Genomic DNA, 19,270 nt, shown 5'->3' on the forward strand with positions numbered 1-19,270 from the left:
CTTACCGAGAGAAGCTCACTCATTGCACACAGCAATCCTTTCCCCCACAGAGCTCTGGACAGAGATCTTGGCCCTCACTTGGCCTGAGAGTCATCTCCAGAGGGGTGATTTCATTTGGTCTGGGTGGCTGAAACAGGCATCACCATTTTTCCAAAGGCTCCACTGAGCGTTCTCATTGGTAGCTGGTTCAAAGCTCCCCATCATACCTAGGTGGCTAAGGACCCCCCCGGGGAAGGTGTTTACTACCACTGCCCAGGCCCTGCCCCCTGGAAAGTCTGAGGGAGTCTGACAAGTAGTAGGTCATCCATTTCCTTCAATATGTAGGTAAGGAAAAAGCAAGCGTTCAGGTAAGCAAAGTTCAGGTGACCCGGCTAGTAAATGGCAGAGGCTGGAACCAGAACCTGGGTGTCCTCTCACTCCAGTACATTTGTGGCTACTGAGCATCATACCCCAACACATGCCTGGGAGGAGCCAACTCTATCCTCAGCCAGCGTGGAAACCACAGAACATTCAAGACCATGGGTAGGACACAAGCTAGCCCCGTCTGCTGCTGCCGAGGAGAGGCCTCCACTCTTCTCCTGGACTCTGTAGACTCTGCACACCTGCCTCCAGGCTGAGTCTGTCCCCCGAGGTCCGAAGCTCACGAAGCCGTCACCCAGCAGACCTGGGGAGCACCTGCCTGCATGACTAGGGCCGAACAAGGCTGGTGCTCCCCAGCGAGGGCAGAAAGCCCAGTTAGAAACAGGCAGGCATTCCTCGCCCTCTCAAGAACAGACCCTGTAAGAGTAGGATGAAAACTGACATTCCATCCCAGAAAAATACACTTGCTTTCTTTACACAGCACCAGCCACCTCAAGACATGTCTGTGCTCCATGTTTAGAATCCTTGCCTCCTAGGAGGTCTCCTGGGAACTAGAGAGGGAGCGTAAAGAGCACCAGATACGAGAAACTTCTAACTGTTGGAAAAACGTTCCATTCATTTCCCCCACCTTTTTTTAGTCCAACTTTGGTCCTTGAGGAAGCTAAAAGCTGGCATGGTCCCTCCACCCCCGACGGGACGCCAGGCCAGGGCAGACAGAAAACGAGTTCCCTCCTGCACACTGCTGTCCCAGCCTTCTTGGCGAGCACCTTATGCTTTGTGAGCACGGATGACGAACGAGTGACTGTGACAGCGACAGTCCCACAGCCCACCTCCCTAAGACGTCCCTGGCCTCGATCAATTGTCCCCATCCCAGCGAGGCCCAGGAAGGAGCCACACGCAGGCCGGTTGGTCAGCAGTGGTTATTGCACCATTGGCAAATAATGAAATGTACATACATTAGTGACAACCACAGGATCGCAAAACCACCTGCAAAAGTACCTGAACTGAGCACGTTACATTCTTCGCGGGAGAGCAATCAACAAGAACACAAACACACATGTGTGCACGCACACACACCATGGAATGGAAAGCAATAAATTATGGGCCTTGCTCCTGCCTGGATCCTAACAAAAGACACAATTAAAGAGCAAAGCCTCCGCAGGCCACCTTCCCACGTCTCCTCCGGGTGGGCCCCTCAGCCTGGAAGTGGTCAGCCCAACCCTGGAGGCCTGAGCACGGCTTGCTCTCCCTGGGAAGAGAGGAAAGCTTAAATATTCAGCTTCTCACCAGAGAAGAACTATATACAAGGGAAGTGGTCACACTGGCCTCGGTGGGAAGAGGGGCTCACCTGGGCCTGGGAAAAGTCACCCTGAGCCCAGGGGAGCGCCAGCACGCTCCCAGCAGGTGAAGACATTTGTCAAGTAGACCAGAGCATTCTTCCATGGGCCCTCATGAGTAGCGTGAGCCCAGGCCTGAGGGCAAGCCTGCTGAGGTACCTCCCCATCCCCCTTGCCACATGGCTCCCCCCTCTCCTTGGACTCAGTGTCACCCTATGGAGTTCAAGGCCTGGAATTTCTCCCTCAGGTTTCTCACTCTGCCCTGCTGGCCTGGGTCCACTGGGTCCCTGGGACCCTCTTCCTTTGGCCAATACTCTGGACTCCTGGAAATCCCAGACTCCTGGAAATCCAGGTCCTGTCCCACCGCGGCTGCTGGTGCGCTTGGTCCCTGCCCGCTGCCCTCCTCCAGCCCCACAGTGGGGCAGGGCCGGGCCCCCTTCTCCAGGATGATCACCCGCCGGTTGTTCTCCAGGGTGAGGTCTGCGGTGACATACAGGGCCTCCTCTCCGACTGGCCTGCTTTGGCGCAACCCCCCAGGAAGCTGGGACTCAGTGGCCTCTGGGTCTGCCCGGCCCCTCTTGGCGCCCACACTACAGCAGCGGCCCACCCTGCCCGCCAGAGGGGGCTCCACCATGTTCTCGGGCAGCGAGCGGCTCCGGTTGACAGGCTGGCCGCGGGGCCGGGTGCCCTCGGCCTGGAACGCCTCGTCGTGGGAGGTGTACTTGGAGCAGAGTTCTCGGACGTCAGGCCAGTCGAAGGTCTCAGTGTCGAAGGGGCTGAGGGGGCTCCGCGAGGAGGGCCGGACCCCTGGTGACGTGGTCCTTGGGCTGGCAGCAGTGGGGCTGAAGGAGAAATGCCGAGGAGAGCAGGGCTTGGGTGGGCTTTGCTCCGGGGCCACCGTCTGGTCATCGTTGAGGAGGGACAGTACCGGTTTTCTCTTACCTGCGGGGAGAGAGCAAGCTGACTGAGTCACGGGGCGGGAGGACAGAGGGCAAACGAGGGCTCAGAACTGCCTTCCGCTCCCACTCCAGCCAAGGCTGCTTCCTAGTGTTTGCATTGTGACAGGAGAGAAGTCACATTCACCAGCCATGGCCCCTTTATCAGGGCAAGAGGAAGGATGAGGAAAAGGCGGTAGATGTGGGGTCAGGAGTCACAGGAAAAGACGAGAGCTTCTACTCCCTGGAAGAGCGGGCCCATGGCCACGCTTCCTCTAAGGGCTCTGCTCCACAGGAAGGGCCGGGGAAGGACAGTGAGGGTGCTCGAGCAGCACCACACACCACCCTGGGTGTGGAGTCCAGCCCTTCCTCTGTTCACGGTGCTACAGGGCCACCTTCCACCATGAGCCCACCTGCTCCTACAAAGGCTCTTCCACCCCAGACTTGCGGGAAGGGCAAGGGGAGTCCCCACCCCTCATTGTACCTCTGCCGCCGGAGGGCGCTCCAGCCTCCTCCTGCAGGCAGGGAATGGTGGGAGTCCCCTTTCCCCGACGCAGCGGTGGCTGGGCCGGCACAGATTTGCTCTTGATCCGCAGGCTGTACTGGCGGGCCAGCTGGTACACCTTGTTCTTGACGCGCTCGCTCACGTGGCCGTCCATCACGTGGGAGAGCTGGACGATGCGGGGGTGCAGGGGAGCCACCAGCTCCCCCTGGACGTCGCCGCTCAGCTCCTTCACGAGCTCCTTCAGCTCCCGGGCCAGGTGGGCCGGGCTGGGCCGCTCCGTGGGGGAGGCGCTCTCAGGGGAGGCAGCGGCCGACTCCTCGGTGATGGCCCCCAGCTCGTGCTCCTCCAGGATAAAGAGCGGTTCGTGCAGGTCAAAACCATTGGCCTGGCCTTGGCCGGGCCCCTTCGGAGAGCCCTCCCTGGGAGACTCCATTCCCTCCCAGATCTTCACGATTTCTGAGGACGGTCGGAACTCAGCGTCTGTGATAGCTGGCTCCCCAGCACTGGCCAGGCTGGGGCCTGGGAGGTCAAACATGGCCCACGAGGCCGGCCGGGGGCCCCCCTGCCTCTTGTGCCCCAGTGGAGCCAGCGGCTCTGGGTCCGGCCTGGGAAGGCTGTTGAATCTGGAAACGGAGTTTCTGACCAGCCCCTTGGGGATGTAGGAGAGGCTCTCTCGGCGCCTGACGCTAAAGCCTGCGTCGTGGTGCTCTGCGTTCTCGTAGTAGCTCTTGATCTTGTCCAGCAACAGCCGGTCTCGGGTGGAGAGGGCCGACTCCTTCTTCTTACAGGAAGACCTGTCGGGCTCTGCTGGGCAGCCTGGGCTCGGGGGCTCTGTCCCGTTGACCGAAGGGCTGCTCTCCATGGCCGCCCCTACACCGCCGTCCACGTCTGGGGGCAGCTGCGAGCTGAGCGAGTCGGTGGTGCTGCCACGCCGGGCTGAGCCCTTCTCGCTGCCATCGAGGCTGAGCACACTGCTGCTCCGGCTTGTCAGCCTCGGGCTCCCGAAGCCACTGGCCTTGCCGTCCTCCAGGGCCAGGCTGCTCCGCCGAGAGAAGGTGCTGACAAACCGCTCAGCAATGACGCTGGCCTGGTCCAGCACGGACGGTGGCAGGAGGCTCTCGGGCTCCTGTGTGACACCCATGTCCTCCTCCTCCTCACTGCTCAGAGCCTTCAGGTCCTCGGTGCTCTCGGCCACCACAAAGTCCACCATGTCCCCCGGGGGGTCCAGCCCCAGCAGCTCCCGGTGGGCATCAAGCTGTGTTCCCAGGACCTCTGGAGACTCCGTGTCTGAGGACAGCTCCTCGATGCTGGGGCCTTCCACAGCAGCAAATACTTCCTGCTCTGTCTCAGGCTCAGGGTCCGGCTCAACCTGGGATAACAGAGCTCACGTGAGCCAAAACCCTCCCTCATGAGGTCCAAAGGATAAAGGGACAGCATGACTTACTCTCAGCTCAGCGAGAGGGCGTGTAGTTTAGGACCAAAGGCAAGGAGAATGAGCACAACTCAGGAGTGGGGAAACGGGTCCTTAGGGAGAGGAAGGTGGTGATGTCCCCCAGTCATCATGCAGCTAGGGGGCTTGGGTCGTAAAACCCAAGGAAAATCCTAAGAACACGTATTGAGTAGTGTTGACACCTCTCGGTGGCAGCCTGCCCAGGAGCTAAAGGGACAAGGTGGCATACAACGCAGGGCATGCCTGACGGAGAGGAAGCTCCCTAAAGCCCTAGAGGCCACATGGGGCTTGTTCTGGGTTCAAACCCACATTCCCTGAGGGACCAGGACCTCATAGGTAGATGAGGGTCCACAGGGCAATAGGACCACACGCTAGAGTCCTGTCAGGCATTTGGCTCCTCCCAGCCAGCCTCTGGCCCTATGCACAACTCTGCAGATGCCCAGCAGACAGGCAAGGAAGGAAGCCAATTCAAGAACTTCCTCCTGACCACCTTGAAGGTCATCTGAAACCATGACACCAGCCAGTAAAGGCAGCCTTCCAGAAAGACCTTTAGGAAGAAGAGCAAACATGCTACATTCTAAGAAATCCCATCCGGCCCCAATGGTTCTAGACTCTGTGGGAGTCTGCAGAGCAGGGCCCATGGTTACGGCCTGCACCACCCAACATGGCAGCTGCCAGCCGCAGGTGGCTTCCGAGCACCTGAAATGTGGTGAGTCCAAACTGAGAACAGCCGTAAGGGCAAAATACACACCAGCTGCAAAAACCCCATACAAAGTATAAAATGTCTTCAGTGGCTTTTTCTGTTGATAACATGTTGAAATAATAGTTGGCATTAAGTAATTAAATAATCTGTTAACATGGCAGCTAGAAAACGTAAAGCCACCCCAGTGGCTTGCTTCGCCGGAAGGCACCACCCCAGATTCGCATCAGCACCAACTAGGGTCCTGAGAAGGAAACCAGCTCCGGGTTGGGCGGCCTGGCCTGGGGTCCAGGCCTCAGAAGCTTTTTTCTTGTAACTTCGGGAAAACAAAGTATCGGTTCCACAAAACGGACAGACAGCAAAGGGAGGCAGGAAGTGGAAGGTGGGCTTCTGAGTCACAGACTCTGATCTCCACTCTGCCCCTCAGAAGCTGCCCAATGACAGGCATGTCACTCAACTTCTCTGAGGCTTTTTCTACCTGAGCTGTTGCAGGGAACAGAAGGAAGAAAGAAAACATCAGACATGTAGGAAGTACCCAGTGGATGTCAATACCCAGGGGGGCACAGGTATTGGCGGGGGCAGGGCCTTACACCCTAGACAAGGAGGCCTGGCTGAAGGGACCCAACATCTGGTCACTTCCATTAATATGGTCCTTGACAAGCGTCTGCATCTGCCCAAAGGGGCTGCGTGCTCATCACATCGCCACACGCTCCCAGGCCATACAGGCTTCCTAAAGGGCTGACGAGTCCTGGCAGGCGGGGGCGGGGGTGAGGGACTGCGTCCCCATGGGCCCAGCAGGAGAGCCCGTGCCTGGAAGCCCCCATGTGCAGACCTGGCCCCCCCGCACTGCCCCCCTTCGGCCGGCCACTCACCTCTGGCAGCGAAGAGGTGGACTCAAAGCTCATGCGCTTCTCAGCACTAGTCGGAGACCGGCTGCTGGGCCTTCTGCGGCCCTTGGGGCCTTCGGACTCCCTACGCCCCTTCTCCTGCAGTAAGCAGAGGGCCACCGTCAGCTCCTGGGACAACTGGGAGCTCATCCCTTCTAGAGCCCAACATGGGCGGGACCTTCTGAGCCCCAGGGGGGCTGGGCTGTATTGAGGGCCAGCCCGGGACCTGAGCAGTTCAGCAGCAGTCAACCCTGCCAGGTGTGCGGCCCCAGACAAGTCCAACCCACTCGCCCCTTCCAGCCCCGCTGTGCGCTGGCTTCTCCCCCTCCCCATCGCCCCCACCCCATGAGTCATGCTCACTGGGTAGTATGCTAGTTCACGCCCGGTACTGGAACAGCACATGCCAGGGGCTCACCAGGCCGTGACACTGGGCAAGGGGTTAGTGCTAATGGCAGGAGTGAGGGAACAGGACAGAGGGGTGGGAGGGCAGGGGGCAACCTCCCAGAAGGGCATGCGCTTGCCAGGGAACATGCAAGGAGGAGGGGAGATCAAAGAGACACCTCACCATAGCGCCCCGGGAGAAAAGTAAAGCGTTGGCCCGATAGTGCCAGCAGTGGAGGGCGGCCAGCAGGGAGCTGGCAAAGTCGGCTACCTGCTCCGCCACTGCCAGGCTCTCCTCCTCCTCCTCCTCCTCCGAGCCTTGGGGTTCCAGCCTGGCCCCCTTCTTGCTGCCTTCATGCCCTGCCAAGTCTTCCAGAGACACCTGAAAGGCCTGTTCCTCCTCCTCCACCACAACCTCCTCCTCCTCCTCCTCTTCCTCCTCCTCCTCCTCCTGTTCCTCCCGGGCAGCCCCTTCAGCCTCTGGCTGTACGCCCTGAGCATAAGGAGGCCGCCCAAAGTCCAGGAGAGCGCCGGCACTGCCTGCATGCTGTTCAGAGCACAAGACCCCCTCGTGACCAGGCTCTGGGCAAGCCCCCTCCTCCTGCCAGCGGCTGGGGGTGGGGAGGACTTCTTACCCAGAGAAAGCCACACCTCAACACCCAACCCCTGCTCTCCATCAGGGCTCAGTGAGGACGGGGGTGGGGGTCTTCAGGGTGGGGAGCCGGGACCTGGGTAAGCTGGGGCTGGAGCCTGGTCAGGAGCTCAAGACCCAGAGAGGTCTGCCTGCCCCAGGAAGAGAAAATGGAGAAGGTCCAGGCCGGACTACCACCAGGGTGCCATTTCAGGAAAATTGTACAGAAGGGTCCCCGGGGCAGGGACCACGACTTATTCATCTCTGTGACTCTTAAGACAGAGGCCAGCACACAGTAGGTGCCTGCTAGGGATTTGTGGACTGCATGAAGACAGTGAGAGCTGAAGGGGCAGGGGCGCTGACCTGGAAGCCGCACCCCCCCTCCGTCAGGCCAGTCCTCTCTGTACAATGGACTTACCTTCATTCCTGCTGTTTTGCTTGCTGCCACCACAGAGTCCCAGCATGCAGGCAAGGGGGAGGGGAGAAGAGATGGGTAAGCAGGAGAGCCTCTTTACAGAAGCCAGGTGCCCCCCAGCCCTCCCCGGCCCCCCACAGCCCCCTCACCCCAGGGAAGGGCTGCCACTCCCAGAACCCTCATTTGGTCTCTCCTGGGCTTTCAAAGGAATGACTGACAGAGCAGAGGCCCTAGGAGAGGCAGAGCGGCGGCACAGGTCTGTGCGTGTCACTCACTCCTGCTGTTCCCTGAAGAACTCAAGCCCCCTCCCCAGACAGCAAGGAATGAGGCCCACCTCCAGGGAGGAAGAGATGCAGCGTCCCCTCCAAACAGTCCTCAACACCCCCACCCAGGCTACCTGTGTGTGTCACTTCCCTGCCCCTCTGGCAGCGCTTGCCAGGAATGCCGTGCGGCACTCACCTTTCTCGCTGAGTTGCCTGAGTGGGTGTCTGGCGGGCTCTGAAAAGGCAAGCGAATGGAGAGTCAGCGCAGGCCTGGAAAAAGCCGCGCCTGGCCTGGTCCCATGCTCACCGTGACGCCAAAGCCACCAGCTTAGAGTCCCCTCCAGCTTGGCCGCCCTCAGCCCTAGGGCTCCGTACCTACCACACAAGGAGGCAGGGCCCGGGCCACCTCAGCCAGCACCCCAGGGACCTCCGCTCTAACTGCCAGCCCCCAGGCGCAGCTCTGCCCACCAATTGCCACGTTAGTGCACCTGGCCCAGGGCCCTCAGTGCCGAGGCCACGGCCCCATGCTGCCTCCTCCAGACCAACCAGCCGCGTCACTGGGGATCCTTGGCTCTACCTCAAGCCCCACCCTCCCTGCAAGAAGCATGTCAGCGCGTTAGCTACACTGGAGGCCAAGCCCCCTCGCAGCACCCCTGGTTGGAAAGCAGAGGTCGCACCCGACTTCCTACGGCCCTTAAGGCCTGGCTCCATGAAGCCTCGCTGCCTGCTGGGGAGTGTTGCCCGGCTGAACGGGGGCTGCCCAGGCTCTGGGAACAAGATACAAAACACACCCCATTAGGCCGAGGGCGTCAGCACCGTGGACCCCAGCCTCTCTGGGAACAGACCAGAGACGGGCAGGCAGGGATAAGAGGCATGTGTCGAGGGACCTCTCCAGTCTTGACCTTAGCCCGTCCTGTTCTTGCCCTCTTGGTGTTAACTGGGAAGCCTGGTATAAGCTTGGGAGGCGGAGGGAAAGTCTACCGAGTTCCCCCGCTGTTCCTGAGCACAGGGGAGCACGCTGAAGTTTTCTCCCCGCCCCATCACCCCCGGGGGGGGGGGGGTGCGCGCGCCCGCACTCGCACGTGCAACCTAATAGTTGATCCAATTGTCTTTTAAGTGAGAAATGTGGGATGCCCTAGTCTTTTCATCTTAAAGCTTATTACTGAGAATATTTCAGAAGTGACAGCAGCGACAGCACCTTCTGTACACAACCTGGGAGGAGGCCCGGAGGCCGACAGAGCAGGTGACTCCAAGCATCACTGCAGGGCTCACATGGGGACCGTGTCTCCTCTGAGCAACTTCCTGGCCCTTTTTTTTCTTTAAACACTTTTTAAAAAGTCACCTCTACACCCAGGGCGCCTGGATGGCTCAGTCAGTTTAGCAACCAGCCCTTGATTTTGGCTCAGGTCATGATCTCACAGTTTAGGCGTTCGAGCCCTGCAGTGGGCTCCATGCTGACGGTGTGGAGCCTGCTTGGGATTCTCTCTCTGCCCCTTTCATGCATGCTTTCTCTCTCCCCCTCAAAATAAATAAACTCAAAACATTTTTGTTTTAACAAAATATAAAAAATATAAAAAAATAAAGTACTCTCTACACCCAACATGGGGCTCAAACTCACAACCCCGAGATCAAGGGTCACATGCTCCACTGACTGAGAGGGCCACAGGCCCATTGCCAGCCTTCACCCACACTACTTCTAAGTTCAGTCAAACGATTTCAAACAACACAGGCGGGGAGAAGAGCCGCTACATGCAAGCACCCTGCGACAGACTAGAACGCGCGCTCCGGGGTCAGGACGGACACACGGCGAATGCCCCTGCCCGAGCGGTTCGCACGCCGCAGCAGTGCTGTCCCTCCGACTCCAGAAAAGGCAAAGATCAACTGTGGTCAGCAGCCTCTACCCTAGAAGGCTCAAGAGCAGGAAGCATGTTTTAGAAAGATGTTTGTTTCGGGGCGCCTGGGTGGCTCAGTTAAGTGTAGGACTTCGGCTCCGGTCATGACCCCGCTGTTCCAGCCCCACGTCGGGCTCTGTGCTGACAGGTCAGAGCCCGGAGCCTGCTTTGGATTCTGTGTCTCCCTCTCTCTCTGCTCCTCCCCTGCTTGCACTCTGTCTCTCTCTCTCTCTCTCTCTCTCTCAAAAATAAACAAACATTAAAAAAGTTTCTTTTTAAAAAAAGGAAAGATGTTTGTCTCATAATGGTTAAAATGAAAGTATGAAAACAAGTAAACAGAACATGACTCTGTCCGTGATCATGGGCTAAAGTCTCAGTTGTGTGGAAACTTAGCTCTGAACCAGCCCGTTTCTGGAGTGCCTCGAGAGCTACAGTTTGGACGCTGATGTTATGAGAGGCAGTGCTGCTGTCTGAACCAACACCACCACCACCATCACCACCTCCTTGTGCCAGAGCTTCCAATTCAAAGCTATGGCAGGTTAAAGGGGAACACTAGAAGGGCGGAAAGAACATTAGAGAAGAAAGGAAAACAAAAAGGGCCAGAAACGTATGAAGTAACAGCCCCAATTTGGGACTTTTAACAATAGGAAGTCATAAAAATTCTGCAACCATAGCCAATTTGCCTAGGGTGTAAGATCCACTGGGACTAATACCTAACAAAACAAAACCACAAAAGCTTCCCAGAGACCGCTTGGCTCCATCTTCCAGAAAACCAAAGCCCACGTGTCAACCCACACAGCTGTTGTTCAGGGGACCCGTGGGTCACAGCCCATCAAAGCCCAGGGCACCACGAACATCCAAGCCAGGACAGTGTGGCCAGTACTCCCAAATCTTCTCTCCAGGGGTTTCTGAGACATTTCTCATTCCAACTCTCACCTTGTCTATGTCTGGTAGGTACCAGCTGAAGCTAAATCCGTCCCTGGACCTCAGACTGAAGAGTGGAGTACAAACAGACACACAGACGTAGAAAATACACACACTTATCACCCCCAGAGCTGAGAATAAAAGCAAGGCTTTCTCTTTTTCAACAGACGATTCATTCCAGTAAATCCAAGTACACAGTAGCAAGCCCAGTCATGGAAGAAAACCCAGCAGAGGAAAACTGAACTTTTTCCTGAGACCCAAAGTAAATATTTCCTGTCTGGGTTTGGTGCCACTTGACGTCTAACTCATTTTCCCCACGTCCCGCCCCTGCTCTGCCCCAGAACTGGGCTGGGGATCACCCATGACGTCTGAGCGTCACTCCTGGCCGAGCCCCAGGATTCCGAATGGCAGAGGAGCAAGGGTTCGGTCGCGGGAAAGCTGAGGGGCACCGAGGCTTGAGTAAACAAGCATTCCCAGGGCGCTGGAAAAGGTGGGCCGCCCACCCCTGGTGCACAAGAAGGACCAGAAGCGGGAGCACTGGGAGGGAGTGCTCTATACACACCCAGTGACCCTCCTTCCTGCCCTTTCCCAAGGTGTCCGGAGACGTGACAGCCAGCCCCCACGCTGCTGCCGACAGTCACTCTCCTGGTCCAGAGTCCTCTGAGGAAGCCCCTCTGCCCACACGGCCCTTCCCTTACCAGACTGCCGGCGCCCCTGACGCACGTGCGCGGACACTTCATCCTGGGAGGACCAAGCCTTCTTCAGGCGCTCTGGGCTGCAGCGGTACCGGCTGGGATCTGCATACAAGAGTCACAATCAGCCTTGGCCCAGACTCTGACCGACACCTGACCACACTTCTGTGCCTGCCCCAGCTCTAGGGGCCAGAAGCCTCCAGAGCTCCCTCCTCTCCCATCTTCCATCTGGGAATGTGAGGCACTGGGCGTCGCACCTTCCAGCGGGACCATGCCCCTGACCTTGCAGCAGACCCCTAGCCTTTGACAAAAGGGGCTTCCCCTTCCCATCCTCCCTGCAATGTAAGCAGCAGGCAGAGCTTCCCCAGGACGCAACGTCACCTAGAGATGTGCACAATTAGGGGCAAAGCAGGCAGAGAGGGCACACTTACAGTAGGAGTCCATTTCCAAGATGGCCTCCTTGGCCTGGAAGGAAAGGAAACACACCCCGTTACCACCTCACCGTGTGCCGTACCTCCCTTGCTCCCCTCCCCGGCTCGGCTCTTACTGCACTGGGACACCCACAGTGCGATGCTGAGCTCAATGGCATAGACCGATCCCCACTGCCGAGTGGAGCCAACGTCCAGAGCGGGAGGCACTGGCAGGTCTCTGGCGCTGGCTGAGGACCGCCTCTCCCTGTACCCTGTCAGCGGGGAGGTGGGATGCCCCCAGAACTCGCCTTCTGGGGGATAGTGGTGTGGTGGTTCTCCAGGATGAGCCTCTTAATGTGGTGAGTCCAGCTCCGTTTCTCCTCCACTGTCTTGGCCTGAAAGGACCCGAGGGAGAGAGAGCCGGAGTTATCATCGCCAGCCTGGAGCCATCCACCGTAGGCCACGCCTGTCACGGGGGCAGCGGCAGAAAGATGGCCTGTGCTGTGGCCTCCGTGAGATTACTGTAACTCCTCAACACAAGCCTGAGAGATGCCCACAGTGATCCCTGCCTTCCAGAGAGGGACACCGAGGCTCAGAGCTAAGTGAGCAGAGAAGCCAAGTCTGTCCCCAGCCTCCCAACCCTCACCTGGATGTTGTACTGCTGCTTGCTGTGCTTGTAGTGGGTGACGGTGAAGCACAGGGAGTCTCTGGTGCTTTCAATCAGCATCAGGGAGGAGCACTGGGGCAGGAGGAGAGTGCAGTCAAGCACAAGAAGGACCACTGGGGGGTGGGGATGACCTGGGACCCCAGCCCCTCGAGACCATCTGGGGAGGCAGGGAGAGTGATCTCAGAAGGACAGAGCTGCATCCACACCAACCCAGGGCCCATGAAGAGGTCCAGAATGCAGCCTGGGGTGCCCAGCTGGCTCAGTCAGTAGAGAATGTGAGTCTTAATCTTGGAGTTGTAAGTTCAAGCCCCACAGTGGGTGGAGAGATTACTTCAAAATAAAAACTTTTTTTTAAATTAGTTTATTTTTATTTTGAGAGAGAGAGAACAGGAGAGGGAAAGAGAATCCCAAGCAGGCTCCATGCACAGTGCAGAGCCTAACTCGGGGCTCAATCCCACAACCCTGGGATCATGACCTGAGCCAAAATCAAGAGTCTAACACTCAACTGACTGAGCCACCCAGGCACCCCAAAAATAAAATCTTTAAAAAGCCTGGAGGCTGGCCCACTAAAATGGGGGAAGTGGAGAAGCGGGGAAGGGGCAGAGAAAATGACGGCAGTCTGGTTACCGGGATGTGACTCTTGTAGACAAAGTGGTCGCCTCGCTTCTTGGTGATGAGCAGCGCTTTGTCAAAGAGGAAGAAGGTCCTCTCGTTGCGCACGCGGTGCACACGGAACGTGCCCTCCAAGACGAGCTCCCCATAGACAGTCAGGTCTGGTCCCTTCCAATTGATGAGCAGTGACTGAATCTCCTACAGCAGAGAAGCCGGGAGCCCCGGAGTCAGGGAGCCCCAGAAAACTCCTGTGGACCCAGCCACAACCTGTATCCGCCAGACAGATGCTGCCACCAGGGCTCCCCACAGGGAAACCGGCCCTCAGCTCAGTCCAGCAGGCGGCCACATGCCATCTCCCAAGGATCACCACACACCCCCCCACTACCCCTGCATGCCCCTCCAGCGACCAGCCCCGCAGCACCTGGAGCCGGACTGCATGCTCGTGCCTCCTCTTCATGTCATTGATGTACCAGGCCACACATGTCATGGTGTCGATGGCATCCTCCACCACCTCGAAGCCATCTTCTTCTTCGTCAAAATGTTTGGCAATTTCCTATGCAGGAGACAGGCACTTAGGCAGCCAGACTCAGGCGCCGCCCCTCCCCCAGGCCCCCGAATCCTCTGGAAGACCTTGGGGTTACCTGGAGCAGCAGGTGGTACTTGAGGATGCGCTGGACAGGCTTCAGCAGGTAGGAGCCCAGGGGCAGAGAGTGCTGTAGCAGCTCCTGCCGGTCCCGAAAGAACTTGGCCTGTTGCTTGTCCCGCATGCACTCGGTGAGGGCGGCCACTGAGCTGGGGGGGGGGCGGGGGGGGAGGGGAGGTGGCCATCACTGCCTGGGAAGGCCTAGATGGGGCATGTGGTGCTCCAAGCCCACCAAATAACTCTACCACCCCTCTCCACCCCAATTACTCACTTGGGGTAGTTGTTGCAATACTGGGTGTAGATATCAAACTCCTGGCTCTAAGAAGAGACCAAAGATGGTGATTTCTGGGAGACTGCAAACTTGGGTGTACCAAACACATGGCCCTGATCCCCAGAGACTACTCTGCCCCCCTTTCCCTGAACACCTGCAGATCCATCCTTGTACCCCTCTCTCTGGGACGCCCCCTCCACCCAGCAGCCCCTTGTTGCACCCAGAATGCCCTTCCCAGCTGACGCAGGGCACTTGGCACTGCCCCTGCCAGAAGCCTCTGAGTCCCCAGCAAGGTGGCACAAGAGGCAAGGACCCAACCCTTCTTACCCTTTCCACAAAGCAGCTGGCCACAGCCACGGGGTCACTATTGCAGCCGTCCAGGTCTCTGAGCAGCTGGCTGGGGGAGGGGGGAGTGGGCATCAGACTCCAGACAGCTCACAGCCTCCACGGCCACCAAGGCCCCTCCCCAACCTCCCGGTTCCCAGATACACAGCCAGCCCTGGTGTCACACCAAAGAGTCAGGGCTTCCTCCCGTCCCCCGCCTTAGAGCGAGCCCCACGCAGGCCAGCAACCACAGAGAGTATTCAGCACTGCCACAACAATGGGGAGCAAAGGAGCCCCACATGCTCAGCAAGCAAGAGAAAGGGAACACTAGTACCCACCTCAGGAGGAGAGACAGCTCCTCTGCAAGCAGAAGGAGTCAAACACACAAAGGCAGGGATTAAAGGGGAAGGGAGAAGGGGATTGGGACCCCCAAAGAAAGCAAAGCCCCTCACCCACTCCGTGCAAACAGATACAGGAAAGGGAGCACCTGAACATGGGTGTGGTGCTATGGGAAACCCTAACAACTATGCTCCCCTGTGGCCTCTTCCCATGCATCTCTCATCCCAACCCCCACCAGCACCCGGCCTGGCCCCCTGCACCTGCCCTCCAGCTTTCTGAAGTTTGCAGGAAGAAGTCTCTCACCCATCTCAGAGGGCCCGGGTACGGTTCATCCTGTCCTATCAACACTGTCTCCTCACGCACTCTCCTCTGGCCAGTGCCCTTGCCCTGGGGGATCTGTGGGCCCAGGCAGCACACGCCAGATCCTCAAAAAGCCCCTTTGCCCTGAAGCAGCCTCTCACCAGGCCTCACTCAGCCTCCCCTTTTGCCTGGTCTGTTCATTCACCTAATGGGTCAGATCACCTCCAGGGAGCCCAGATTTCCCATGCAGTCAGTGGGAAGGGGAAGAAGAAGTTAAGAGATGTGCAAGAGGAGGAGAAAGATGGAAGAGACATGAGGGCCACAGAGAGACAGAGAAGAGCATCACATGCCAGAGTCCAGCCATTCCCTGAGGGGGTGCTGGCCTGGGCTGGACCCAACATGAGCATGGCCTCAGATGGTCTCCCCTTCCTGGCAGGAAGCACATTAGCCCCAGGGCACATGATCCCACACCCCCTCTCTCCTACAGGGAGCTAATTATAGCACTATACAGCGAAGGAGCACCATTGCCCACCCACGGTCAACAATCAGGCCTCCGGCCCACATGTCACAGCCCAGGAGACCAGGCACATCCAGGCTCCTCCCTAGGCTCTGAGACTGGCCTCATAGTCAGAACACAGTGTGTGTTAGGCCCACTCCGTACCTGTTCAGGGCATAGATGCTTTCTATGTTCCCAAAGAGGGCGCTGACTTGTTCTGGCTGCAGCAGCCCAGGCGTGTCAATGATCTTCAAGAGGTAGTCCTGCGTGGAGGGAGGCATGAGAGCCCACCCCCACCTCCCTGTCCCCGGGCGCAGTCCGTCCCCCACCTCCTCCAGCCACGCCTCATTTCTATACTGCATTTACAACTACAGTGTGACTTCCCAGACATGGCCTACCGTGCCGGGCTGCATCCTTCCCCACTACCCCATTAACCTCCATTCAGAACCTCAGAAATAGGGTCTTCGCAGACTTAACGAGTCAAGGATCTCAGGAGGATATCCTACTGGATTTAGGGTAGGCCCTAACTCCAATGACTGGGGTCCTTAGAAGAGGAAAGGACACACAGAAGGCAGCAAGAGGAAGGTGGAGGCAGAAGTAGGGCTAATCAACAGCCGGAGGAACTCCAAGGCTGGCAGCAACCACCTTGCAGAGTCCCGGGGACAGCACGGAAGGCACTCTGCCTCCTGAACCAGGACAGACTACATGTCTGCGTTTTACCTGCGCCATTACGGCAGCCCTAACACACCCCAAACACACGCTCCCACCACAGCCAGCAGAGGACTTCCTCAGCGGCAGCCACCAGACCACCCCCCTGCCTGCCCGCGGTGTGAAATGCTTCACCAACAGGGCCCTGCGGGAGGGATGCGCCTTCACTTCCCAGGTGAGGGACCTGGGGCTCAGGTGCCCGAGACCCCGTTGCCAGGCAACGACAGAGCAGGGATCTGGGCAAAGGTAGGCAACGTCCAGGCCAGTGTCCTCACCATGCTCAGTGTCTGTGAGCACAGCAGTCCCCAGCCCTCTCCACCAACGGCAGGAGGTTCTGCAGCCTGGCTACTGATGTAAGGCAGTGGGACCAGGGCACGACCCCAGAGACCTCCTCACCACTCCGTGGGAAGCAGGTCTTCTGCAACAAACTATCAGGGAGAAGTCTCTTTCCAGGGGGGATCGCAGGTTTACGAGAGAGCCAGGCCAGCAGAAGCCAGAGGCCCCACCCCCAGCCCATCGGTGGCGGGCCTCACCTCCACGATGCTGCGCAGGTCCTGCACGTACATCCGCTCCGTCTCCACAATCTCCCGCACCACTCGGCCCAGGTAGCTGAGCTTGAGCGCCGGGGCGGCAGGGGCCCGGCTGCTGAACGGGGACAGGGGCCCGCGCACACTCAGCCAGCCGCTGGAGTTGGGGTTGCCGATGGCGGGGTGCCGGCCGCGCGGGGAGTCCGCCCCATTCTCGGCCGCGGCCTCTGGGCCGCTGGGCTCCTCCATGGTACCACGGCTGTCACGGGACGAACCCGACGACGAGGTGGTGGAGGCGAGGCTCACCGGCCGCCCCTGGCTCCCATCTTGGCGGAGCGTGGCCGACACAGGCATCCTGGCATCGCTGCCTGGCGAGGGCACTCCGGGGAGATTCTGGACAGGACAGACAAAGAATTCAATCTGAGGATCTTCCCCAAAACAGGAAGGGTGGCTGCTGGGGCAGGAGGGAATGGGGAGTTATTATTTAAAGGGTATGGAGGTTCCATTCTGCGAGGTAACCGAAGTCCTGGGGATGTCTCTGGGGACAGATGAGCAACACTGGGGATGTACTTACTGCTGCTGAATTAAACACCATACACTTAAAAATGGTTCAAATGGAAATGTTATGTCTTTGCATTTCACAACAGTGTCCAAAACAACAGCTGTGAACGTGGAAGGGGTCCCTTCCCTCAGAGCCCACCAGCAGGCACAAAGAGACCCAAGTACCATGCCTTCCTCCCGCCAGGCTTTCCCAGGGTGAGGGAGGCAGACCACGTCCACGAACAATAAAGGGCTCAAAAGCCCGAGCCCCAGAAAGGCAGAGAGGAGGTCTCCACCACAGCAGCAGTCAGGGTGCCTTCTGGTGGAGCCCCAAGCCGGCCCCATCGCCCTGGCGAAGCTCCCGGCCTCTCAAACCTCGGCATCCCAGCACCTACCCGAGGGCTGTGTCGGCGGGGAAGCCTCGACCTGCTGGGTGTACAGGTCTGAGCGGGTGCCTGGCACGGGGCCAGGGCTCCACAAACCATCAGAACAGTGACGATAATAGCGACCATCAAAAAGCACTTCCCAAGTGCCCCCTTGTTGGGGCCTGTGCTGGGGTCGCCAGCAAGGACAGGTGAGATCTTGCTAACACTGAGATGCCTGGGTGGCTCAGTTGGTTAAGTGTCCCACTTCTGCTCAGGCCATGATCTCATGGTGAGCTGAGTCCTGCGTTGGGCTCTGTGCTGACAGCTCCGAGCCTGGAGCCTGCTTCCGATTCTGTGTCCCCTTCTCTCTCTCTGCCCCTCTTCTGCTCACACTCTGTCACTCTGTCACTCTGTCTGTCTCTCTTTCCCTCTCAAGAATGAGTAAACTTAAAAAAAGTTTTTAAATAAAAAAATTTTTAAAAAGAAGAAAAGATTCTTGCTCTTACAATCTAAGACAACATACATGCCAGAGGGTAAGATTCTCCTTGGGATTACATGTCTGGGGCACCGGCGACTTCACCAGGAATCTGAAAGGTTCTGGATGCTGACAGGGAAGGCACAGGAGGTAGTACAAAGGCTCCCCAACCCCCAGCACCTGGTGTAGAGCCTGACTCACCCCAGCTCCCAGCGCCCCGGAAATGTCCCAGGGCTGAGCCACCCATGAGCCTCCCTAAATTCCCTCCAGCACAGCTCCGACAGGAAGCCAGCAAGCAGGAAACTGCTCCCGGGGAGGCAAACACAGCCCCGGGCGGACTTTACTCCCTGAGCAGGTGGTGCTGCTCCCAGGCAGGCCAATCTGCAGCAGTGAGCCTGGGAGGGGCTGTGGCCTCTGGAAGAAGAGGAACATTCTGCCCCAACCCCAGAAGACTGCAGCTCACCAGCACCACTTTCCGGAATGGGTATTTCATTGCTGTTCCCACAGGGACAAAGTTCTAGAACATTACTGTCACTACCACTGACCCAAAGTCTTCACCTCTAATTCTAGGGCTCAAAAATTACTAGACCACAGCCTAGAGCTCTTCACAGCTATGAGAAGGACCCAGAAGGTGGCCTCACTCCGGCAGCCTTGAATTGCCCCCTGCTCTTCTGTGCCTCTGTCCCAACCTGGAACACGTACCCCTGAGCTCTAGCTTTTGCAAAAGTTCTCTTTGCCTGGACATGATCTCCCCGTCTGCCCCAAGTCATGCCACCCCGCAATGTGTGTCACTTATACCCAATCCTCAGGTTTCAGATTAGAAGCCAGCCCCCTTTCTAGAAACCTCCGCTGAAGACAAACCTGGAGACCCCCTTCTACCTACTCCTCCAGTGCCCCAGGGTCACCCCTTCACCCCGCGTGACTGGGACTAGTGTGAGATCCCCTGCCCTAGACTGTGGGTGTCCTCAGCACAGTGGCCTTAAAGGTGGGCTGGCAAATGGTGAGCAAACCACATGCTTCTCCTGAGCTCAAAGTCAAGAGCCAAGCAAGGGCCCTCTCCAGCACCGCACTTTGCCACTACAGGTCTCAGCTTGGGCAGGGGGAGGGCTGTCACCTCCTCGTCCAGCTACAGGAGTCTCTCATTGTGCAGATAAGGACACGGGGCAGAGCTGAGGCCATTCCAGCCTTCTGCTTCCCTTCCAGGCGCAACAGAGGAGGATT

At 58.2% G+C, this 19,270-nt stretch overlaps 1 protein-coding gene across 3 annotated transcripts in view; it reads right to left on the reverse strand.

Annotated features, from left to right (window-relative positions):
• Positions 1-1,262: 1,262 nt before the first annotated feature.
• Positions 1,263-19,270, reverse strand: part of PLEKHG3 (pleckstrin homology and RhoGEF domain containing G3) — a 42,601-nt gene continuing 24,593 nt past the window's right edge. Inside the window, exons 2-18 of one of the 3 annotated variants that reach the window (XM_029951905.1) lie at positions 16,676-17,062; positions 15,600-15,697; positions 14,303-14,372; positions 13,976-14,022; positions 13,703-13,853; positions 13,483-13,614; positions 13,077-13,259; positions 12,429-12,521; positions 12,091-12,177; positions 11,804-11,837; positions 11,379-11,477; positions 8,061-8,099; positions 7,605-7,627; positions 6,827-7,102; positions 6,160-6,273; positions 3,117-4,506; positions 1,263-2,639 (exon numbers count right to left, since the gene is read on the reverse strand). In XM_029951905.1, the coding sequence (XP_029807765.1) occupies positions 1,906-2,639; positions 3,117-4,506; positions 6,160-6,273; positions 6,827-7,102; positions 7,605-7,627; positions 8,061-8,099; positions 11,379-11,477; positions 11,804-11,837; positions 12,091-12,177; positions 12,429-12,521; positions 13,077-13,259; positions 13,483-13,614; positions 13,703-13,853; positions 13,976-14,022; positions 14,303-14,372; positions 15,600-15,697; positions 16,676-17,023 (3,918 nt within the window). In that variant the 5' untranslated portion in view covers positions 17,024-17,062 and the 3' untranslated portion in view covers positions 1,263-1,905. Of the gene's footprint in view, positions 2,640-3,116; positions 4,507-6,159; positions 6,274-6,739; positions 7,103-7,604; positions 7,628-8,060; positions 8,100-11,378; positions 11,478-11,803; positions 11,838-12,090; positions 12,178-12,428; positions 12,522-13,076; positions 13,260-13,482; positions 13,615-13,702; positions 13,854-13,975; positions 14,023-14,302; positions 14,373-15,599; positions 15,698-16,675; positions 17,063-19,270 lie in introns of all 3 variants that reach the window. The other 2 variants (XM_029951904.1, XM_029951906.1) reach the window with 2 other exon arrangements.

Source organism: Suricata suricatta, chromosome 9, assembly GCF_006229205.1.
Source record: "Suricata suricatta isolate VVHF042 chromosome 9, meerkat_22Aug2017_6uvM2_HiC, whole genome shotgun sequence".
Classification (NCBI taxonomy): Eukaryota; Metazoa; Chordata; class Mammalia; order Carnivora; family Herpestidae; genus Suricata; species Suricata suricatta.